Source organism: Rousettus aegyptiacus, unplaced genomic scaffold (assembly GCF_014176215.1).
Source record: "Rousettus aegyptiacus isolate mRouAeg1 unplaced genomic scaffold, mRouAeg1.p scaffold_m13_p_19, whole genome shotgun sequence".
NCBI lineage: Eukaryota > Metazoa > Chordata > Mammalia > Chiroptera > Pteropodidae > Rousettus > Rousettus aegyptiacus.
In genome coordinates this window covers 5,805,819-5,825,277 of record NW_023416294.1, presented here as the reverse complement: position 1 = coordinate 5,825,277, position 19,459 = coordinate 5,805,819, and the positions used below count along the sequence as shown (strand labels likewise).

At 39.0% G+C, this 19,459-nt stretch overlaps 1 protein-coding gene across 1 annotated transcript in view; it reads left to right on the top strand.

Moving 5' to 3' along the window:
• LOC107505197 (BCL-6 corepressor-like) overlaps positions 1 to 19,459 on the top strand; it is a 45,003-nt gene that overhangs the window by 8,240 nt on the left and 17,304 nt on the right. Inside the window, exons 2-6 of the mRNA XM_036235741.1 lie at positions 6,500 to 9,295; positions 10,380 to 10,566; positions 14,240 to 14,497; positions 15,830 to 16,152; positions 16,484 to 16,738. Of these exons, the coding sequence (XP_036091634.1) occupies positions 6,512 to 9,295; positions 10,380 to 10,566; positions 14,240 to 14,497; positions 15,830 to 16,152; positions 16,484 to 16,738 (3,807 nt within the window). The 5' untranslated portion in view covers positions 6,500 to 6,511. The remainder of the gene's footprint in view (positions 1 to 6,499; positions 9,296 to 10,379; positions 10,567 to 14,239; positions 14,498 to 15,829; positions 16,153 to 16,483; positions 16,739 to 19,459) is intronic.

Here is a 19,459-nt window from a genome sequence, read left to right as displayed (position 1 = left end):
ACTTCATTTTTGATTTGGATATCTTTTATCCTTTTTTTTTACCGTTTTTTTTTCTTTTTATTTATTTATTTTATTGGTTTATTTTGCCTGTCTTTTGCATAGAAGTGAACTAAGCAGGTATCCTTGCCTTTTTCTAGTCTTTTTTTGTTCTTGTGAAAATTTTCCAGTTTTTCATTTGAGTATGAGCTGATACCATACTCAGTGGTCTTTTCATATTTGGCCTTTATTATGTTGAGTTTGTTTCCCTTCTGTTTTTAGTTTGCTGAGTGATTTCTATAATGAAATAGTATTGATCTGTCAAAGCTTTTTCTGCATCAGTTGAGATGATAGTGGGTTTTTTTCCATACAGTTCATATATATTACATTAGTTCAGTCTCCTTAAAGCTACAAGAAGTTGGACAGCTACAATTCAACATAGGATTATCCTCTCAATGCAGAAACAGGTCTGAGAGATCTACATATTGAGATATCTGGAGGTGGACCTGTGGGAGCAAACAGGAGAGAGAACACAGGGAAGAACAGAGAAGGGAACCTCAGAAGTAGTCCACTGCTTGCCATGGCCCCAGGGGATGTGGTAGCAGTGATGGGTCAGGGTGCAGCACTCACTGAGACAGCAGTGGTGCCTAGGTGGACAGCATACATTGAGGCTGAGCTCAGGGTCAAAGGAAGAGAAGCAGTGGAAAGGGTGGCACATTGTAACGTGACATCACTGTACAAAAGAATACACAGATGGAGGAAATTGCCCACGCCATTCTTCTGTGGACTACCTGGTAGTAAAATCTTCACTTGGCAGATTGCTAAAGGACAGAAAAAAACTTTCTAATCTAAATGATCTGTACTTATTGTGACTAAATCCACTAGAAAGAACAGGGCCATGGACATGGAAACTGGCTCCCCACTCCATTACCTATGTCACCTATGGCAGGAGAGCTTGAGAGGCTGCTGGGTCAGCTCTTCCAAAGGCTTCTAACCACAAGAAGGAAAGACTGGGAACACACAGAGTAGGACATCCATAACCTGCCACATTCTACCACAGAGGTTGTGCTCCAAAACCAAAGTTACTAGTGATTAAAAGAATGCCCATTTCCTAGGCTAATAGAACTATTTCCTACTGTGAGGCAACACTGCCTCACAGAGATCTGGGACCCCCAGTAATTCAGGAAAGAAAAATATAAACTTGTTCTTCAGTACAATCTACTGCTAAACAAGAAAGACCTATACTTATCAACCAGCTAAATAGTTGAGAGTCAAATACTTAAAAAAATAATAATAATAAAAGAGTTCATTCTTGGAAATGCCTAGGCAGGAAAATAATCCACCAAGCACGATGAATAACCAAGGTAACATGGGAGTTAAAAAATTTCCAGAAAATAAATTTAAAGACATGAGAGACTGTGATGTAAATGACAGAGAACTCAAGATTGCAGTTCTCAAAAAACAAGCTATAAGAAAACTCAGGAAAGCAGTTCAGCGAGCTGAGAAAATCAACTTTGTTCATAATAAGAAAAAGAATTCTCAAGGCAGCCAGAAAAAAGGAATTTTATATTTTAAAACTCCTATAAAGGCATTTTATTAGGTTATTATCAAACTTTTAAGCACAGACTTTATAAACTAGGAGGGAAATTAACAGCCAAGAGGAACATATCCACCAGAATTCTTCAGATGTGAAGAAGTAAAGACCTTTCCCACATATAGAAGCTGAGAGAATATCCACTACAACACCTGCATTACAAAACAGTAGGTAATTCTACCTGAAATAAAAAAACAAAAGGATACAAAAGTGTGAGTAAGATACTAAGAGAAATAGGCAATTGCACCCCTTGTTTGGAATAGAGTGTTAAATACTTAAATATAACACAAATGTTAAAGGAGATAAAAGCATTTTAAAAAAGAATATAGTACCTACTGCAATTTGGAAATGAATGCACAGCATAAAACAGGATAATTTGTGATGAGAAAAACATAAAGGGGAGGGACAAGGGTCTGAATTTGCACAGGAGAATGGAGATAAGCAAGCAGAAGAAAGAAGGACTATTGTATGTATGAACATTGTTTCTTAAACATAATGGTAGTCACAAAAATCGCGAACTGAGATGCATAACAAAAAAAAAAGGAAATGGAGGGAAAAATTGTGAAATGCTAATACAGGGGAAAAGAATGGAGACAGCTACCAGAAAACAAAAGGTAAAGTGGCTATAGGAAGCCCTCAGATATCGATTATCACCCTAAACATAAGTGGACTGAACTCACTAATTAAAAGGTAGAGAGTAGTGGGATGGATTAAAAAACAAAAACTATATGCTGCCTTCAGGAAACATATCTTAGCTGCAAAGACAAAGACTCAAAGTTAAAAAAATGATACTTCATCTAGAGAAAAGTGGATGAGCTGAGCTTATATCAGGAAAAAAAAAAACTTTCCAAGTAAAAGGGAAAACAAAAGACAAAGATGGACATTTTTCAATGATGAAGTGGACAGTAGTACATCAAGAAAATATAACAATAATATATATATACACTCAACCAGGAGTATCATATATAGAGCAACTACTAGCATAACTAATATGGGAAGCTGATAAAAATACAGTTATTATAAGGGATGTAAGTAGTCCATTGACACCAATGGATAAGTCATCCAAACAAAAAATAAAGAAATATTGGCCTTAAATGACACTTAACACTAAATGGACATAATCAACATTTACAAGCCTGTTATCCCAGAAAACCTGATTACACATCCTTCTCTAGTGTACATGGAACATTCTTAGGGATAGACCGTATGTTGGTACACAAAACTAGTATCAATAAATATGAGAAAACAAACCAAGTATATTTTCCAACCACAGTGGTGTGAAACTAGAAACTAACAACAAAGAGAAAGCTGGAAAAACCACATACATGGAGATTGAAAGATCTAGGGAAAAAACAAAGCTCATAGCCAGTAGAAGGAAAGCAATAACAAAAAATAGAGCAGAATTAAGTGAGATAGAGAACAAAAAGACTATAGAAAAAATTAATGCAATAAAGAGCTGGTTCTTTGAAAAGACCTGTAAAATTGACAAATCCCTGGCTAGACTCACTAAGGGGAAAAAAGACTCAAACTCAGAATTGAAAGAAGTTACAATATATCTCACTGAAATACAAAGGGTCAGCAGAAGAATACTATGAAAGATTATGTGTCACAAAATTGAATAACCTAAAATAAATCGATCAACAGTAAGGAAATTGAAACAATCATTAAAAACCTCCCAAGAAATAACAGTTAGGACCTGAAGGCTTCACCAGTGATGTCTATCAAACATCCTTAGTATTCCCCTCAAACTCTTCCAAAAAAATTGAACAGGAGGCAATACTTCCTAACTGATTTTATGAGACCAACAATACCCCGATACTGAAATATAAGACATTCAAATTAGGAATGAAGTCAGATTGTCACTTTTTGCAGATGACATGATTTTAAATGTAGGAAACCCTAAAGATGCCACAAAAGACTTTGAAACAATAAACAAATACATTAAAGTTGCAGGGTACAAAATCACACAAAAGTCCATAGCATTTTTGTACACTGACAATAAAATTTAAGAAAAAGGAAACAATTCCATTTGTAATTCCAACAAAAAGAATAAAATAAGAATAAGCAAAAAAGTGAAGGTCTTAGACACTGAAAATTCTAAGACATTACAAGAAATTGAATACACAAAAGAAATGGAAAGATACTCTGTATAGGTTGGAAAAATAATCATAGTTAAAATGTCCATATTTCCCGAAGCAATATACAGATTTAATGCAATCCCCCTCAAAATCTCAATGGACTTTTTAAAGACAGAGGAAAAGAAGCATCAGATTCACAAAACAGCATGAAATTGGCAGAAAAACAGACACAGAGACAAATGGAAATAAACCCCCCTATATATGAGCAAATAATTTTCAACAGAAGAGGCAAAATCATACAATGAAGAGAGGAAAGCCTCCCTCTTTTATCTACCCCTAAAATTGAAAACATTTATTTGTAAAGATATATGTCCCCTGATGTTCACAGCAGCATTATTCACAGTGGCCAAGAGATGGACACAACCGAAGTGTCTTTTGATAGATTATTGGATAAAGAGGATGTGGTACATAGAATGGAATATTACTCAGCTCTAAAAAAGATGAAATACTGCCATTCGAGACATGGATGAATCTTGAGATGTCATTCTAAGCAAAATAAGAAAAAGTTGAGAACCGTATGGTTTTCACTCATATGGATATAAAACTGAAAGCACCAAACAATACAAACAGACTCATAGACACAACAGTTTCAGTGGTCAACAGAGGGAAAGGGAAGGGGAGAGGTTGATCAGGGTAAAGGGGTTCAAATTTGTGGTGATGGAAGATTTGATTTTGGGTGAACACACAATGCAATACACGTGACATTCCTGAATTATACGCTTCAAATGTACATAATGTAAACCAATGTCACCATAATAAATTTAATAAAGATGTAAAATTAAACTTTTTTCCACTTAGAATTTATAGTTTTATAAAATTCCCTGTTAGCTCCTTTTCACTGTATTTCATAAGTTTCATGTATTGTGGTTTTTTATTTTTATCTGGGTATTTTCAAATTTGCCTTGTGATTTCTTCTGTGACTTTCTGGTTTTCTCAGAAGTAATTTGCACATTTTTTTTTAAGTTTTAAGTTTCCTTCTCTTGATTTCTAGTTTGATTTTATTGTTGTCCTGGAAGGTATGATTTTCATCTTTTTAAATTTGTTAAGACTTAAGGTTTGTGGACTAACGTGGTCTTACATGGGTAGTATTATTGTATGGCTTTATGTGTCTTCAGTTCTGTTAGTGTTTGGTTCTCATATTTGTGGCTGCTCTGATATTTGGTAGGGATTTTGGTTAATTGGCCCTTTTATTATTAATGTAGTCCTTTGCCTCTTTTGACAATTTTTGACTTAAAGTTTTTTTCTAACATTAGTAAAGGCAGCCTACTATTTTCCGGTTACTATTTACATTTATCTATCTTTTCCCCATCCTTTTACTCTCAGTATATGTATGAAAGCTATAGTTGTCTAACTATGTATTATTAACTATTAGATAGCAGTAATCAATAGTTATATTGTGTGTTTTTATGTAGTTAATCTGTTTCTTTTGATTGGAGAGTTTAATCAACTTACATTTAAAGTAAATATTGATAAAGACTATTGCCATTTTGTCTTTTATATTAAGCATTTGTTCTGTCATTTTCTTTTATTGTTTTTTATTGTAGTTTGTTTATTTTCATCGTGTACGGTTTGATTTTGTTTCCCTTTCCTTTTATGTAAAAAATCTAAGTTGTAACAATATATTTTAAATTAATGGAGTATAGAAGTTGTACTTATTTATATGTCCACTCTCCCATATAGAGGTGAAAAATTACGTCTTATGTATATTGTACCTCTTAACATAGATACATAAATTTTGTTTTTCCTTTGTCTTATAAATTCTAAGTGAGATCTAATGAACTTGTGAACCTAAGTGGTCATAATACAAATTCCTTTAACTATTTACCTTTACTAGAGAACCTTACAATGCAGAACCTTATTGTGTTGTTATGTAGCATCCTTTCATTTCAACTTAAAGGATTAGCTCTAGCTTTTTAAAATCTAGAAATAGTCTTCATTTCTTGTTTAGTTTTGAAAGAAAGTTTTGCCATATATATTCTTGGTTAACAAAGATTTTCTTTCAGACTTTTATTATCCACTCCCTCCTTGCCTGCAAGATTTCTGCTAGGAAATCTGTTAATAATTTTGTAGAAGCTCCCTTGCATCTGATGAGCTGCTTCTCTCTCATGACTTTCAAGTTCTTTCCTTGCCTTTTTTTAGTGCTCCCAGCAGGCCTTTAAGTAAATCCTTAGGGTTTACCTTTACAATAAAATGTGACATACAGGACTGTTTCAGGCACCAGGGGAGGAAGTCAAAAGCTGCAACCACAGTTTGACCCGTAGCCTCTTTATTAATTTAGAAATGAGATTGCTAAAGTGTTATGTTCTAGTTGTTCCTTGAATTTTGTTTCTTCTATTAAATGTTAACTTCCAGCATCCACTGAACATCCCCACACCAGTCTTAACACATCTGGGGAGGGTTAGTGTCAATTCTGTACCTAGCAGAGTAGTGCAGAGTTTAACAGATATATCTCCTCAGTTTCAACAAAGAATTTTTGCTTAGAAGGTGAGATTTTCGGAATTAGTAGATGGCTTAAAAACATTTTCTCAAATCTAAACGTATTAACATTTTGTGTGTTTATAGACTACTAGTTGAATACGGGTACAAAGAAAGCAGGCAGCAGCCTTAATAAAGGGTTTGTATAAGGGGAAAGTAAGCCCTGTTAGTATTTTATTTTTAGTTAACTTTAAATCTTTCTACTCTATTGTTTGGCTGCTGTCACATTTAAACTAATTTGTAGATTCCCCTTGGGCTGGGCCTAACTTCTTTGAAAGAATATCCTAAGTAACACCTATGTTGTTCTCCTGCAAAGGTGGATGCAACTATGGCCCATTGGATTGATGGCCAGGAAGCACTGAACATGGATTACTCTGTACTTAATCAGGAAGGGTTCTGTGTCTCTTCTAGCTTGTGTGGACGGAGCTCAGAGGAAGGTGAAGAGGCCTCCATGAACAGTCTAGGTGGTCTTGTATTTTCTTCAGAAAGAAATACAGAGGTGCAGTTTCAGTTGAATACACCTGAGATGGCGAGTATATGTGCTGTCTCAAGAAATCCCACAGATGACATCAGTGGTATTTATAAAACACCACCTAGGATACAAAATGATGTTCCCACAGGAGAAACACTGGGTTGGGATAGGCCTGGTTGTGACAAACAAAGCCCTCTCAACATCAGTGACACTACTTGTCTACAGGTGCCTTTGGTCAACCCTTACATGGAGGGTGCCACACCAGCCACCTGCCTTTTCCATAATTCACCAAATAAATATTCACTGAATGTTTCCAAGACCTCGCTACCTCAGCAGTCTTGTAGTTTGGCCCAGCCACAGCATTCTCCGGTCTGCACCCAAACGGATCACTTTCTCTACCTGCCACAAACTTACCACATCAATCCCTATGGCCCATCATCCCTTGCTTCACCCATGAGGCTGTCTACACCTTCAGCCTCCCCATCTATTCCACCTCTGGTCCACTGCACAGACAAAAGCCTGCCCCAGAAGATGAGTGTGAGGCCTGGGAACCCTAGCGATTCCTCTGTCTATTCCCACATCCAGAACAGTAAACCCCCTAGGGTATCCTCTGCCAAGCCAGTTACCAGTGACACAGCTTTCCTGTTTCCCCCTTTGCCTTCACCCCAAATGCATCTTCATTTGGAGCCTACTGCAGACACCTTCGAATTCCACAAGCACTACACTAGAGTCTCCAACTTGCCCTCTGTCACCCTGTTGAAGCCATACATGACAGATAGCAGCAAATTCCCCATGGCCAGGCTATCTGATAGCAAGTATCCTAAGGCTCCACAAGGGGCAAAAAGTACCCAACCACCTCATAGGCCCTCTCAGCAAACAATGAATCAAGATAGGAAAGATGGCAGTTCACCTCTTCTGTTAGAGAAGCAGATAATTACCAAAGACATCACCAATAAGCCACTGGTATTGTCTTCTAAAGTAGTGGATGTTGATGCTTCCAAAGCTGAGCACATGAAACAAATGACTGCCACAGTCCTTGTTCATAGCAGTTCTGGAAGTGACTTAGTCCTCTCTGAAAGTGAGATTCCAAAAGAAACCTTATCTCCTCCAGGAAACAACTGTGCTGTCTGTGGATCTGAAATCATTAGCATGGCTCCCTCATCCTGGGTAATGTGTGATCCCAGTACAAAGGAACAGAACAATGGCAAAAGCATGTTGCTGAAAAACAAGACCTTGGATTTGGCAGTACCTCACCAGCAGAATTTTTTGTGTTCCCATATAAGTGTCACAGATACCATTATCACCAATGTTTCAAGATCAGTGTTGAGCACCAGTCATCCAGCCTTTATTTTCCCAGTTGCAAATGCTAATGCATATGGCTGCAAGACCAGCAGGAGCTCTCTTGACACTTCTCCATATATAATTCAGCACATGGGCCCACCCCAAACCATGCCTGCCAAGCATAGCTGTAGCACCAGCAACAGCAATGTCAAAACCAGCAACTCAGAGCAGACCTTCAAAGCAAGTGAGAAGGGACTCCCACCAAGCTCAATATTTCTTTCTCCAAATGACGTCTTCAGGTCCCTACCAGTTCCCCACTCGAGAAGTTACCTCCCTTACCCAGCACCTAAGAGCATTTCTGTAAGTTCCCTACCCTTACATGGCCAGCAGCCTGCCTCTTCTCACCCAGTTTTGACTCCCAACAGCAGCATCTTTCCTGGGTGCCTTGCCCCCAGGCATGAACAACCTTTTGGGCTACCAACAGGCCAGCCAGACTTTGTGAACTACAAAGATACACTGGAATTGGTACATTCCATGTTGATACCTCACACACCCAAAGAGATCACAAAAGAGGAAAGACCAGAAAGGAGATCCTGGTCCCATGAAGAAGCCTGCCATGAAGACCCAAACCTTCAGAACCAGTTTTCTGAGATTTTGGAAGCAAGCAGCACCAGGTTGCTTCTAGATGTTTCCAGTGACAATAACCCAGAGCCAAGCCCCAGCTGGAATCAAGGGAAAACTGTCAAAAGTGACAAGCCTCTCTATGTAGACTTCATCTGGGAAGAGCAAGATGCTAAAAGAGATGCAAATGTGTACAAACACAGCCTTGCAGCTGAGAATGTTGGCCAGAGTACTGAGCCCACCAAGTCTCCAGCTGCCTTGGCTCTGCAGCCACACAGCAATTTTGTCTCTCAGAGAGAGGAGTTAGGACACATAAGTGACTTCCATGAATCCTATGGTTTCAAACACTCTCCAGGCCAATCTATCTTCACCTTAAGCAAAGAGAATGTTCCAGCGGGAACTAACAAAGAGAACCTAGGGACACTGCTCTCTACTTCATTCCTGGAGCCAACCCTGGGGAGCGATGGCCCTGCTCTCAGTTTTAGTAAAACCCAAGAGGATCCCAAACCATTTTGTGTGGTTGGTGCCCCACTGACTGTGGACATCACTCCCACCTGTACCAAAGACAGAGCCGATGAGGCAAAATCAAATGATGGCAAAGTGGTGAAACCAAAGCTATCTAATCTGACAAAGAGAATTGCCAGCTCTGCTGGTTACATTGGTGACAGATTCAAGTGTGTAACTACTGAACTGTATGCAGATTCCAGTCAGCTCAGCCGGGAGCAGCGGGCATTGCAGGTGAGCACTCCCACCCCAAATTCAGTAACTTTGCCAGTTGTCAGTTTTTTTAATATGTAAAAATGACCAAAGGAGTATGGAAGGGCAGTACACTGGGCAGATTTAATGAAACTTATGGTAATTTAAGTGTATGAAATGTGGCCAGTAAGGGGATGTAAGTGGTAGCACGTAGGAGGTTTGTGTGTGTGAATAGTTTGTATTTTGTAGATTAATTGAGAATTCTACTCAGATGGTGATATCAGAAGTTTTAATTATTATGAAGGCTATTTGAAGAATGCATAATGTTTACTTATCAGTTGCATCAGTTGCTCTGCCATTGCTGTACATTAACAGTTATACCTAGAATTGCTGCTGAGAATGCCTATTGTAATACTTGCTGGAGATCTGTGCTAAAGCATGTCTGTGGATTCATGCAACCTTCATATATACATATTGCATAACAGAACATAGCATGTATTTTAGTTGGTAGTGAATTATGAATTTCCCGAGATTTTTATTTTTGCTTAAAAGATTAGTAAAGCCAAATTGTTTTTGTAATGTCATAAAAAGTTGGCGTAGTCTTATAAAAATTGGTGAAGTTATATAAATAATATATTGAGTGTTCATTTTAATTACATAGTGGAAGGATTACAAAAAGATAGTATTTTATATCTACCTGCTGCTCACAATAAAGTTAGTTCTCTAAATTTCTTTTTTAAAATTATAATTGCTAAGATATTATATACACTATGTAAAGAATAATTAGAGTTGAATTTCATTTATAAGTATACAAAGGCAAGTTTATAGCTTGTATTTATTTTTGTTTGTTGTTCATTTTTTACTTTTATCCTTTTTTTTTTTGGTATTTTTTTTTGTTTTATTTGCCTCCAAAAGAGAATGTCTTTCGGCAACAAAGTATCATGTGTATACTGACATGTAACACATATGTCTGTATATCTAAAAATTTACGAAAAGAATATGGTAAAAGACCTTTATTTCATAAAAAAATTCATGGTTCAGCCAACTTTTTTTTGGAAATACTTCCCTTTAAGGTAAGGCAAATGAAATAGCTTTTACATTTTTATCCATTTCCATTCCCTTCTAGCGTGCAATGATACGTTTCTCAGAGCTGGAGATGAAAGAGACAACAGGTGGCCACTTAGCAACCAAAGACTCTGAAGTACATAAATTCAGCCCTGTTATCTGGGCAAGGCTGCAAGGTAATCAGGACAAAAAGCAGAAGTCAGTGGCCCTGGAGAAAGAAATTGCTAACCAGAATGACAATGAAAGAGGTGAGTAAACCCAAAAAGGTTGTTTGTGCTACCACATCTTTGAAAATGGGTGACTCTACACCAAGAGATGAGGGAGCTATTCATATACTGTTGTTCCATGTTCACTTGATGGCTGCTGAAATAGGCTGCTTTTTCCATCTGTGCAAGGAAAGGCTAATTATTCTTTAGAACTGTTGAACTTAAGAAATAGAAAACCAGGTATTTCTCCATCAAAATGTGTTTATTTGGAAACAAAGATTTGCAATTTATGACATGTTTTCAATGGCCACATGTTTTCTAGACAGCTAAGGGGAAGGAGGGCAGAGGTGCCATTGTAAACAAAGAGTCTACACTCATTGTAAACAAAAAGTATAGTGGCTTTTCATTGGTTGATTTGTAATCATTTCTTATTGGCTGAGTATTTGCCAAAGGAGGAGAAATTCCTCCTCCTTCCTGCTGGAGTAGAAAACATCTTGTTACAGATAGAAGAAATTCCCACCCCCCCCCCCGCCCCAATTTGGGCAATGAAGTGGTAGGGAAGAAGAATTTTCCACTGAAATGGCTAGCTTTAGAATCAGCTCTTTGTTCTGCTTCTGTAGATATGTTTGCTGGATAGGCCAAAGGGCAGTATGGTCTCAAAATCTTTGAGATCAATCATCTTTGATTGTTCTGTCTAGATAACAGATGTATTGCCTCCGCTTGTTAAGAACAGATGTGTCTATCGCCTTTGCTTGTTGAACCATATAAAAGTAAGGTTACCCTTGAGCTCGGGCCCCAAATCTTCAGAGTGCTAGTTCTGGGACTGCCAGCGTAATAAACCTGAGTTTTCTAACTCTCTGAGTGCTTCTTGGTTTCTTGCCAGTCTTGTTTCTGCAACAGTAGGGTATGAGAATTTCCTATACAGACTCTCCCAATTTGAATCAAAGTGACGTTTCTGCTTACTAGTGTTTATACAGTGTTGTGGAATCCAGAAATGAGAAATCTAGGAAAGATTATTTTCTGGGACACATCTGTCAAAGAAGATCTGGCCCAGGAGTTAGAAAAAGTTTAATACATTACAGAAATGGGTGCATCTCTTTGGGAGTAACTTGTTTAAGAAGTGAATTAATTTGAAAATAACAATGGTTAGGATTTTCATTTACTCTATGACAGCACAGACAGCAGAGCGAAATTTTTTCCTTAAAAGTCAACAAATACAAAGTTTCTTAAACTTGGAGATTCATTTATAGGAACCATCAGTGAGAGAGACAAGGAGGCATCAGTCCATTTGGCTGTGGTGGACATAACACTTCCTCAGTAGGAATTGGAGGAAGCATGAGTCAGAGGGCTTCGTGAAACTTCTTAGCTTAGGAAACCTTTATGATTTATAAACTGCTTCGTGAAACTTCTTAGTTCCGGAAGCCTTTATGTTTTATAAACTGCTTTGAGCTTAGTAAAGATTCACTATGTCTCTTCTGTAGGTGATTTATTTTATTTTATTTTACAAGATTAGCCTTTGCTGAAAATGTTCTAATTGTATGTTGTATAGGGTATTTAAACCTTAATGTCTGTGCTCTCCCATTTTGTTTAAGGTTATGCTTCAGTAGTAGAGTGGTTGTTTCGCCACTATGACTTGTTAATGTTGCCATAGTGATCCTTTTGTGAGATAATGCTACGGCACAATGATAAATCTGTGTGTAGTGTAAGATTATGCTGAAGGGAGCAAGTATTTAATCCTGACCACAGCCATGGTCACATCTGTTCAGGGAGACACACATGGCTTCCTTTAAAAAGGTAAAAAATAGCAGTGATGCTGGAACCTAACGTTTTATATCTCCTTTGTCCTTAAGTGGATTCATATTGGTAGTTTTTGAAATGACCTCATTTTAGAAAGTACAGGTTGATATTTGCAGGAATTCGACATGGAATTTGACCTGTGTATCTTGAGAAGTAGGTGAGTGTTCTTGAGGATGATGGTAATTTTTATAGTTATGGTTAAGGTTTTGAGAAGACTTCACTTAGGAGAATTGAATTGTTTAAGATGCAGTACTAAAAATGCCTCAATTATTTTACCTTTTTTTTTTTTTTCCATAATGGCATGGGTGATGATTGGGGAGAGGGTGGAGAGACCTAGTTTAGGAAAAGGTCCTCTTGTGAAATGGGAAAGAAAGTAACTGTGCATTTTGGTGATTGCACTGATTTTAACAATGAAGTGTTCGTTTTAATCTTAATGATAAGTAGCCACAGACATTATATTAAGGGGCTTCTGGATACATGTCAGGCATAGAAGGGCTGTCCCAGTGGAGATGGCAGGCATCCGTACAGTATGCTCTGTGTCCTCGTAAGTGAAGGGGTGTCTTCTAGATCCAGGCAGATAGGAAATGTGAAAGAGGGGAAGGGCTCATCTTATACAGATGTTCTTATTCAGTGAGGAGCAGGAAGATGAGTATGGCAGTCATTCACTACCTGCCAACACCTGTGAAATAAGTAATCACAAGTCTTCCATTTTCTGTGGCAGGAGATGTGACAGCCCTATAGTAAAAAGTCAAGTGAGCGAGATATAAACTATCATTGTTAGGAAGTCTGCAGTGAAAAATTTGTGAAAAATGTTCTTAAGAAGGAAGCCTCTTTGGGAAGGGTTGAGGCTTTTAGAGATACAGGTGACCATGATACATGGAGTTACTAAAGAATATGGAATCTGAATCACTAGAAACTGATTCTTAATTTAACACTAAGGTATGTGACAATGATGATATGGCAGGGCCTATCTTCAAATGCTATGGTTTGAGCCAACTGAAAAGGTGCATATTTGAAAATAAAAGGCTTTACTGTAATGCACACAGTAAGTTACAATTGACTGAAGGCTTGAGAAAGGATGCCTGTTGGGGTGACTAGAGCCCCTGAATGTACAGGGTGTTTCTGAGATGTTAGGGTCTCAAGGACCTTCCTCCTGGACAGGAAATAGGAGCACGGTCTTGGTTTCAGGGATGCAAGAAAAAGGGCAGATAATTACATCTGGTCACCAGATTGAGTTCTTTGAAGTTGTCTGTCAATGTTGTGCTAAGAAACATTTCTTTTTGCTTTGCTAGACTTATGTTCACAGCACCTAAGTACAGTCAGCTTCCCTGCCTTCTTGTGCTTATCTTGCATATAACAAATGCAGCAGAGAGAGACCATTGCTTTTGTCCATCAGAAGTTGGACTTTTTTTTGACATGGTTTCCTCTTCTTCATCAAGTATTCTGTTGATGGAGTGAATTTTGGTGTTTTCCCTTTTGTAGATGATAACTAGTGGACCTTCAGTTTTTTTTTACTGCATCATTCCATTTATTTCAAAATAATAACCTCAGCAAGTGTTTTTTGTAGAAATTTTTAGCTCAGCCCTGTATTGATTAGATCTTGCTGCCAAAAGAAAGGAACTATGTGTGTTTTAAGAGGTAGTGCTGATGCTTTATTTCTCTTTTCTCCAGTCTTGTTCCCTCCTGCTCCAACTATAAAAAGATATAATGTCAACACAGTTCACAAAGTAGGACACATTCGTATTTTAACCAGTTCTAGTATAACGTTCTGCTTTCTGCTTTGCTACCTCTTAGTCTTCAGTTTTCTTTCCTTTGGAAACTTCTGTTGGATTTTGTACCCATAGTCTTCCCTGCATCCAGATCCTGCCTTCTTATGGTGACCTTTGGGCCTTCTGTGTTATTTCCCTCTCCCCTCCAGGCAAATGTAGTGCTGGAAACAAACACAACCCATTGGAAGCCCCAGAGGACAAAGACCTGCCTGTGGAGAAGTACTTCATGGATAGACAGCCTTTGAGCAAGCCAACTGCTAAGCACATGGTCCCAGACATGCTGCATTGCCTGACCTGGCTAGACAGAAAACACAGTGTCTCAGATGACAGTACCCACACTGAGACCACTGTAGAACAGCTTCCAGAGAAACCTCTGCTGAAAGCCAAGCGGAAAAGGGTCTCCAAAAGTGAGTTGAGTCTGCTTCAGCTACCTGTGTAGGCAAGCAAAGGTGGACAGATAGGAGTCTTTCACATGCTTTCACCAAATGGTACCCAGGGGGATTCACAGGGTGGAGCAGTGGTGGTTCTGTGTCCCAAGGTGAAGTCCTAGGGAAGTGTTCACACCAAAGCCAGAGACAGTAGCTCAAGCTAAAGAATGGCTAAAAACAAATGGACTTATCCCAATACTTGCTCACAAGCTCTGGTGGACAGTGAGTATACCCCTACTCACCCTAACCATTAGTGATGCATAGGACAGTCTCCTTCCAGGGGACTTTTTGATTAATTTGCAGTTATTTCTCTATTAGATGACTGGCCTTAGAGGGAAATTATACACCATTCTTCTAACCACTTAGAAGACCCATGTTATAGTAAGCTCATCAACCTAAAAGAGTGCATTAAATTAACAGGGCTCCATCCTAAAAAACAACACCACATGCACCATAGAGAACAGTCAGAGCAGCAGGGATCAACAAGAGAAAACAAACCTGGTTGGAAAGGCAGAGAGGAAATGACCCAGGCAATTTGGCCTGAGGTTACTTCCCAGGACAATAATGTCTTCAAAGATAGACAAGGAGAAGGCAGGACAAGGGCAGAGGCCAAAGGCAATGGAAGCTGGTTGAAAGACACTCTCAGGTCCAACGAAAATGAACAAGGTATGTGGAAGCCGTCTTGTGACTGCCTACCACACTTCTGGAGGGTAAGTCATACACCTGTAGGAGAAGGCTCTTGAGAGAACTTGAGCACTGTAGAAGTTGGCTGACTCTGAGGTAAGGAAGGTGGGCAAATAGTTCTTTCACGATGACTTCTAGCTTCCATACTTCCTTCTGGAATATACAGTGAGTACTGTAACTGAAAGGATGGAGCTCAACTTTCTGGGCTACTAATCACCGAGCCCATGGCTGGCATGAAGGAAGTATACATTACCTCAGGGGCTAGGCAAGTACTCTCAGTCCAAACTCAAGCTGTGTCTGATTACCAGATCCTGAAAACCTGCATGACCACCCTTGGGAAAATTCTGAGCACCCAGGTTTACTGGGTGGGACAGAAGAACAGGAAGGACTGGTTTCTGCATGCTTGACTCTGCCTTTTTAAAAAACTTTCACTGATATTTTATGGGATAATCTATTTTCCATTTGAATGTAGGTTAGTTAAAATATTAATTCTTTGAAACATAATTAGTATATCTTTAAAATCTGAAGCCACTCCAGTGGTGCTAAAAATGGGTGTTCTTCTCTGCACTGCTATAATTGTGTAACACAGCTTCTTCTCTCCTTTCTTCCTGCCCCCATCCCTTTAAGGCTTTTCAATATTCTCTAGTTCTCTTTCCATGAAGACTCTTTCATCTGCCAATGCAAGGAGCAAAAAGGGGGCTCAGCCAAGCTACGTATCACCGTTCAGCTTTCATACCAAACATCAGAAAATTGAAGAAAGCCAGAAGTCAGATACATTGTGCACAAATGATAAATATGATTCTCAGGCTGCCTCCCTGCTGCAGAAATACACTGACAACAGTGATAAACCATCTGGGAAGAGACTGTGCAAAACCAAACATTTGACCTCTCAGGAGCCCAGGAAAGGCCTGTTACTGAGGAATTACTGCATCAAGAATGCTGATGGCAAGGTACCTTTATGATACTCTCCTTCTAAGTAACATGGGTAAGCTCTCCATCCATCCCTCCTTGCCCACCTCCTCCCTGCTTCTTGAAAACAAAGCTTTTCTTTTCCTGCACTCCTCCCCCAAAGCCATTGTGAAGTCCTATGGGTCGTATGTACTGGTAGTTGTGTAGCTTCAAACTTTTGAGAATGAAACACGTTCTTCTAACTCACATCTGCTATCCATCTCTCACACAAACAGAAAAGAAAATAGTACCTTCCTTCAGTTAGATTTGTAACTACGACGGGGTGAAATGATGTTGTAAGATGTCTTTAAATGTGTGCACTGCCTGTTTTAGGTCACCATGCAGAGATTGAGAAAGCAGCCTGAGCCCAGTTTTGACTTTGGTCTGTCACCGGTCAAGCAGGACAATGAGCCAACTGACTGTTTGCAGGAACTGCAAGCAGCTTCTCAGTCCTTAAAGCTCCCATACTCAAGCACCCCTCCAGAGACCACCCATTCCTGCCCAGTGCCCCCAGAAGCACGGAGACTTATTGTCAATAAGAATACTGGTGAGACCCTCCTGCAGCGTGCCTCCCGTCTTGGCTATGAGGTAACTGTTCTGGATTCAGAAACCACAGGCTGCTACTCCATGAGTTTGGAGGGGCTTGGTTCACAGTGGCAGAGGTGGGGGAATATTTATGTTAGCCCCACTAGGATGCCTTCTCTTTGGTGGCTTGTTCAGTCCCAGAGTGAAAAGAGAGTCCTCTTTGATGTTCAGTTATTCATGCAGGCAGGCTGCTTGACATCCTCTCTTCTTATTTATTTCTGGTATAAAATCTGATATAAACCAGGGCTTGACAACTGGAGAAATTGTAATGAGAAATTTTGGATTATGATTAGCAACGAGGAGAGAAGTTGTTAACTTTATTTTGGATTTCTTGTGCAAAGGGCAGAAGTCTGAACAAAGTAGATGCTGAGGTAGTAGCTTGGGAGAAACCGTTTTTTTTCTGAGAGAACAAGAAAGCCTAAAACTGAAGAGGGAGGAACTAAGGCTTTGCCTCAAAGTCACTGTCCATTTTACTTTCCATTTTATTACCCAGCATGGCTGACATCAGTGATACTTTGTTTTCTGAGCACTTGACTGTCTGCTTTTTAGAAGCCCACATAGGTACAGTCACTCATTTTATCTTTTCAACATCTTCATGAAGTAGGAACTAGTATTATCCTGCTACCTGACAAAGAAACTGAGCTCTCAGATGATTAAATAATGGATTTATAGGTAGTAATCCAGCAGCCTGGCTGTAAACCCTAGCCATCCCATGTCTACACCACACCCACTTCACTAACCATGTTCCTTTTCAAGACTGAGTGACATTGGAATACCTTTTTACAATTCAAAATCTCTGTGAGAACTTCCTCTGCATTGTGCATATGCTCCACCACACTTGTCACTTGAAATTGTGGTTTAGTAGACTACAGGGCAAAGGCATTTTTTAAAGCTGGCATGAGCCCAGTAGTTATTGTCTGGTGAAAATAAAATGTAGCTCTGCAGGCTGACTATGGAGATAAGCGTAAGCTCAGCTGAGTGATAGGAGCGATGGTGGGCCAGCTCTGCTAATGACAGAGGATTTCATCCTGATCAGATGTGTGCTTCTGTTCACTTTGTGCTTCTCTTCACTTCTGAGCCCATTATGCTGTTGCTGCCCAGTTGTTAGTCTCACCTCAGCCTTAAGTTCATCCCTGAAGCCTGACCGTGTGGGTAAGAAATTGGAACTCATTGTTCATTTAGAGGCCACTAACGTTATAACTAGGAGAGTGTAGTTTATCTTCTTAATTACAACAGGGAAGGTTTTAGGGATGTACCGTATGCCTGGATTACATCTCTCTAGTGGGAGCTATTGATTTCACCTTTTGACTGTTACTAGTGTACTTCATAATTCATGTAAACTTGAAGTTCCAGTTTAACTCTTGCCCTCAGTTTCTCCAAGTTTTGAATAACAATAATGGTCTCCTTTTCCTGGTATTTTATAGGTATTACTGTGGGATAAAATAAGATACAGCAATTTGGTGAAATGAAAATTACTTTGCAATCGTAACAGTTAAGACAGCTGATAATTAAAAGGATCAGCTAGCTGTTGGGATACAATCCATTTCCTATTGTCTTCCAGAAAAAGATTTGACTAGCAACATTAGCCTTGATGTCCTTCAATTTCTAGGTACCATTCCATCAGCCATAGAACAATTAATGTGTGAAAGTAAAAGCCATCATTGTCAGAGGACATAGACCATTGATTAATAGGGTCCCAGGCAAACCACAGGGACATGGGTAATTTCATCTGTGCCCAGCATTTCAGTGGTGCTCACAACTAAACACATAGCCACAGGATGTTCCTCTCCCTAACTGCAGATACAATTCATTATCTTGCAGCTAACTACTTGAGTCTGGCTATTGATGACCTGCTAAAAGAACAACAGCTTCATGATACTGAACATTCTGGTTCAGTATCCAGGCCTCCAAGGCTGGTAGCATGGGAGCCCAGAGTGCTGTGGGCTTTATGGCAAGTTAGGATCTGAATGAAGAAACTTAATTTGTGGGCAGGCCTCATGTCTTCCTGCTTTTGTTTCAGAAGGGGGCTGCTACGCTAACCTGAAGCAACACGGCATCAATGGCCAGGTTTACCAGTATGTTCATTAGATTTATAGGGTGAGAACATAGAATATTCTGCTTAGCTCTCGAGTCAGTGCTCATCTTCGGCTGACATCCTCAAAAGGATGTAAGAAGTAGCTAGAATGAACCCTGTGTTACATTTAACACATGAGTTAAGAGTTTTAGAACGGAGGCCTGCTCTGACTCCTTCCTGACCTCCACTTGACCAGATGGTTAGGTACCCCAAGGCTCTGCATATCATTGTCCTCTCCCATTCTCAGAACCTGACAATTCTTTGCATGACTTGTAGGAAAATTGTATAATTTTTTTTTTGGTAGCAAATACTGTTTGGTATATTTGAAACTTTCTTAACCAAGATAATAGAACATTGATTGAATTACTACTTTCTGTACTTTTACTAGAATTTTAAAAAAATTATAGATTATTTTTTTAACAGTTTTATGTTTACAGAATTGAGCAAAAATAGAGTTCCCATCTACCATTCTCTCCCAAAGACCCTATTAACAGCTTTAAATTCCTGTGCTGCATTTTATTATAATTGATATATGTCAATAATGATGCATTATTAAACTGTGTAGTTTAAAAGTATAATTCACTATTTTCAGTAGTCAGAGATTTTGTTAACTACTATCATTTCAACATACCAATGAAGTAAAATTAGTA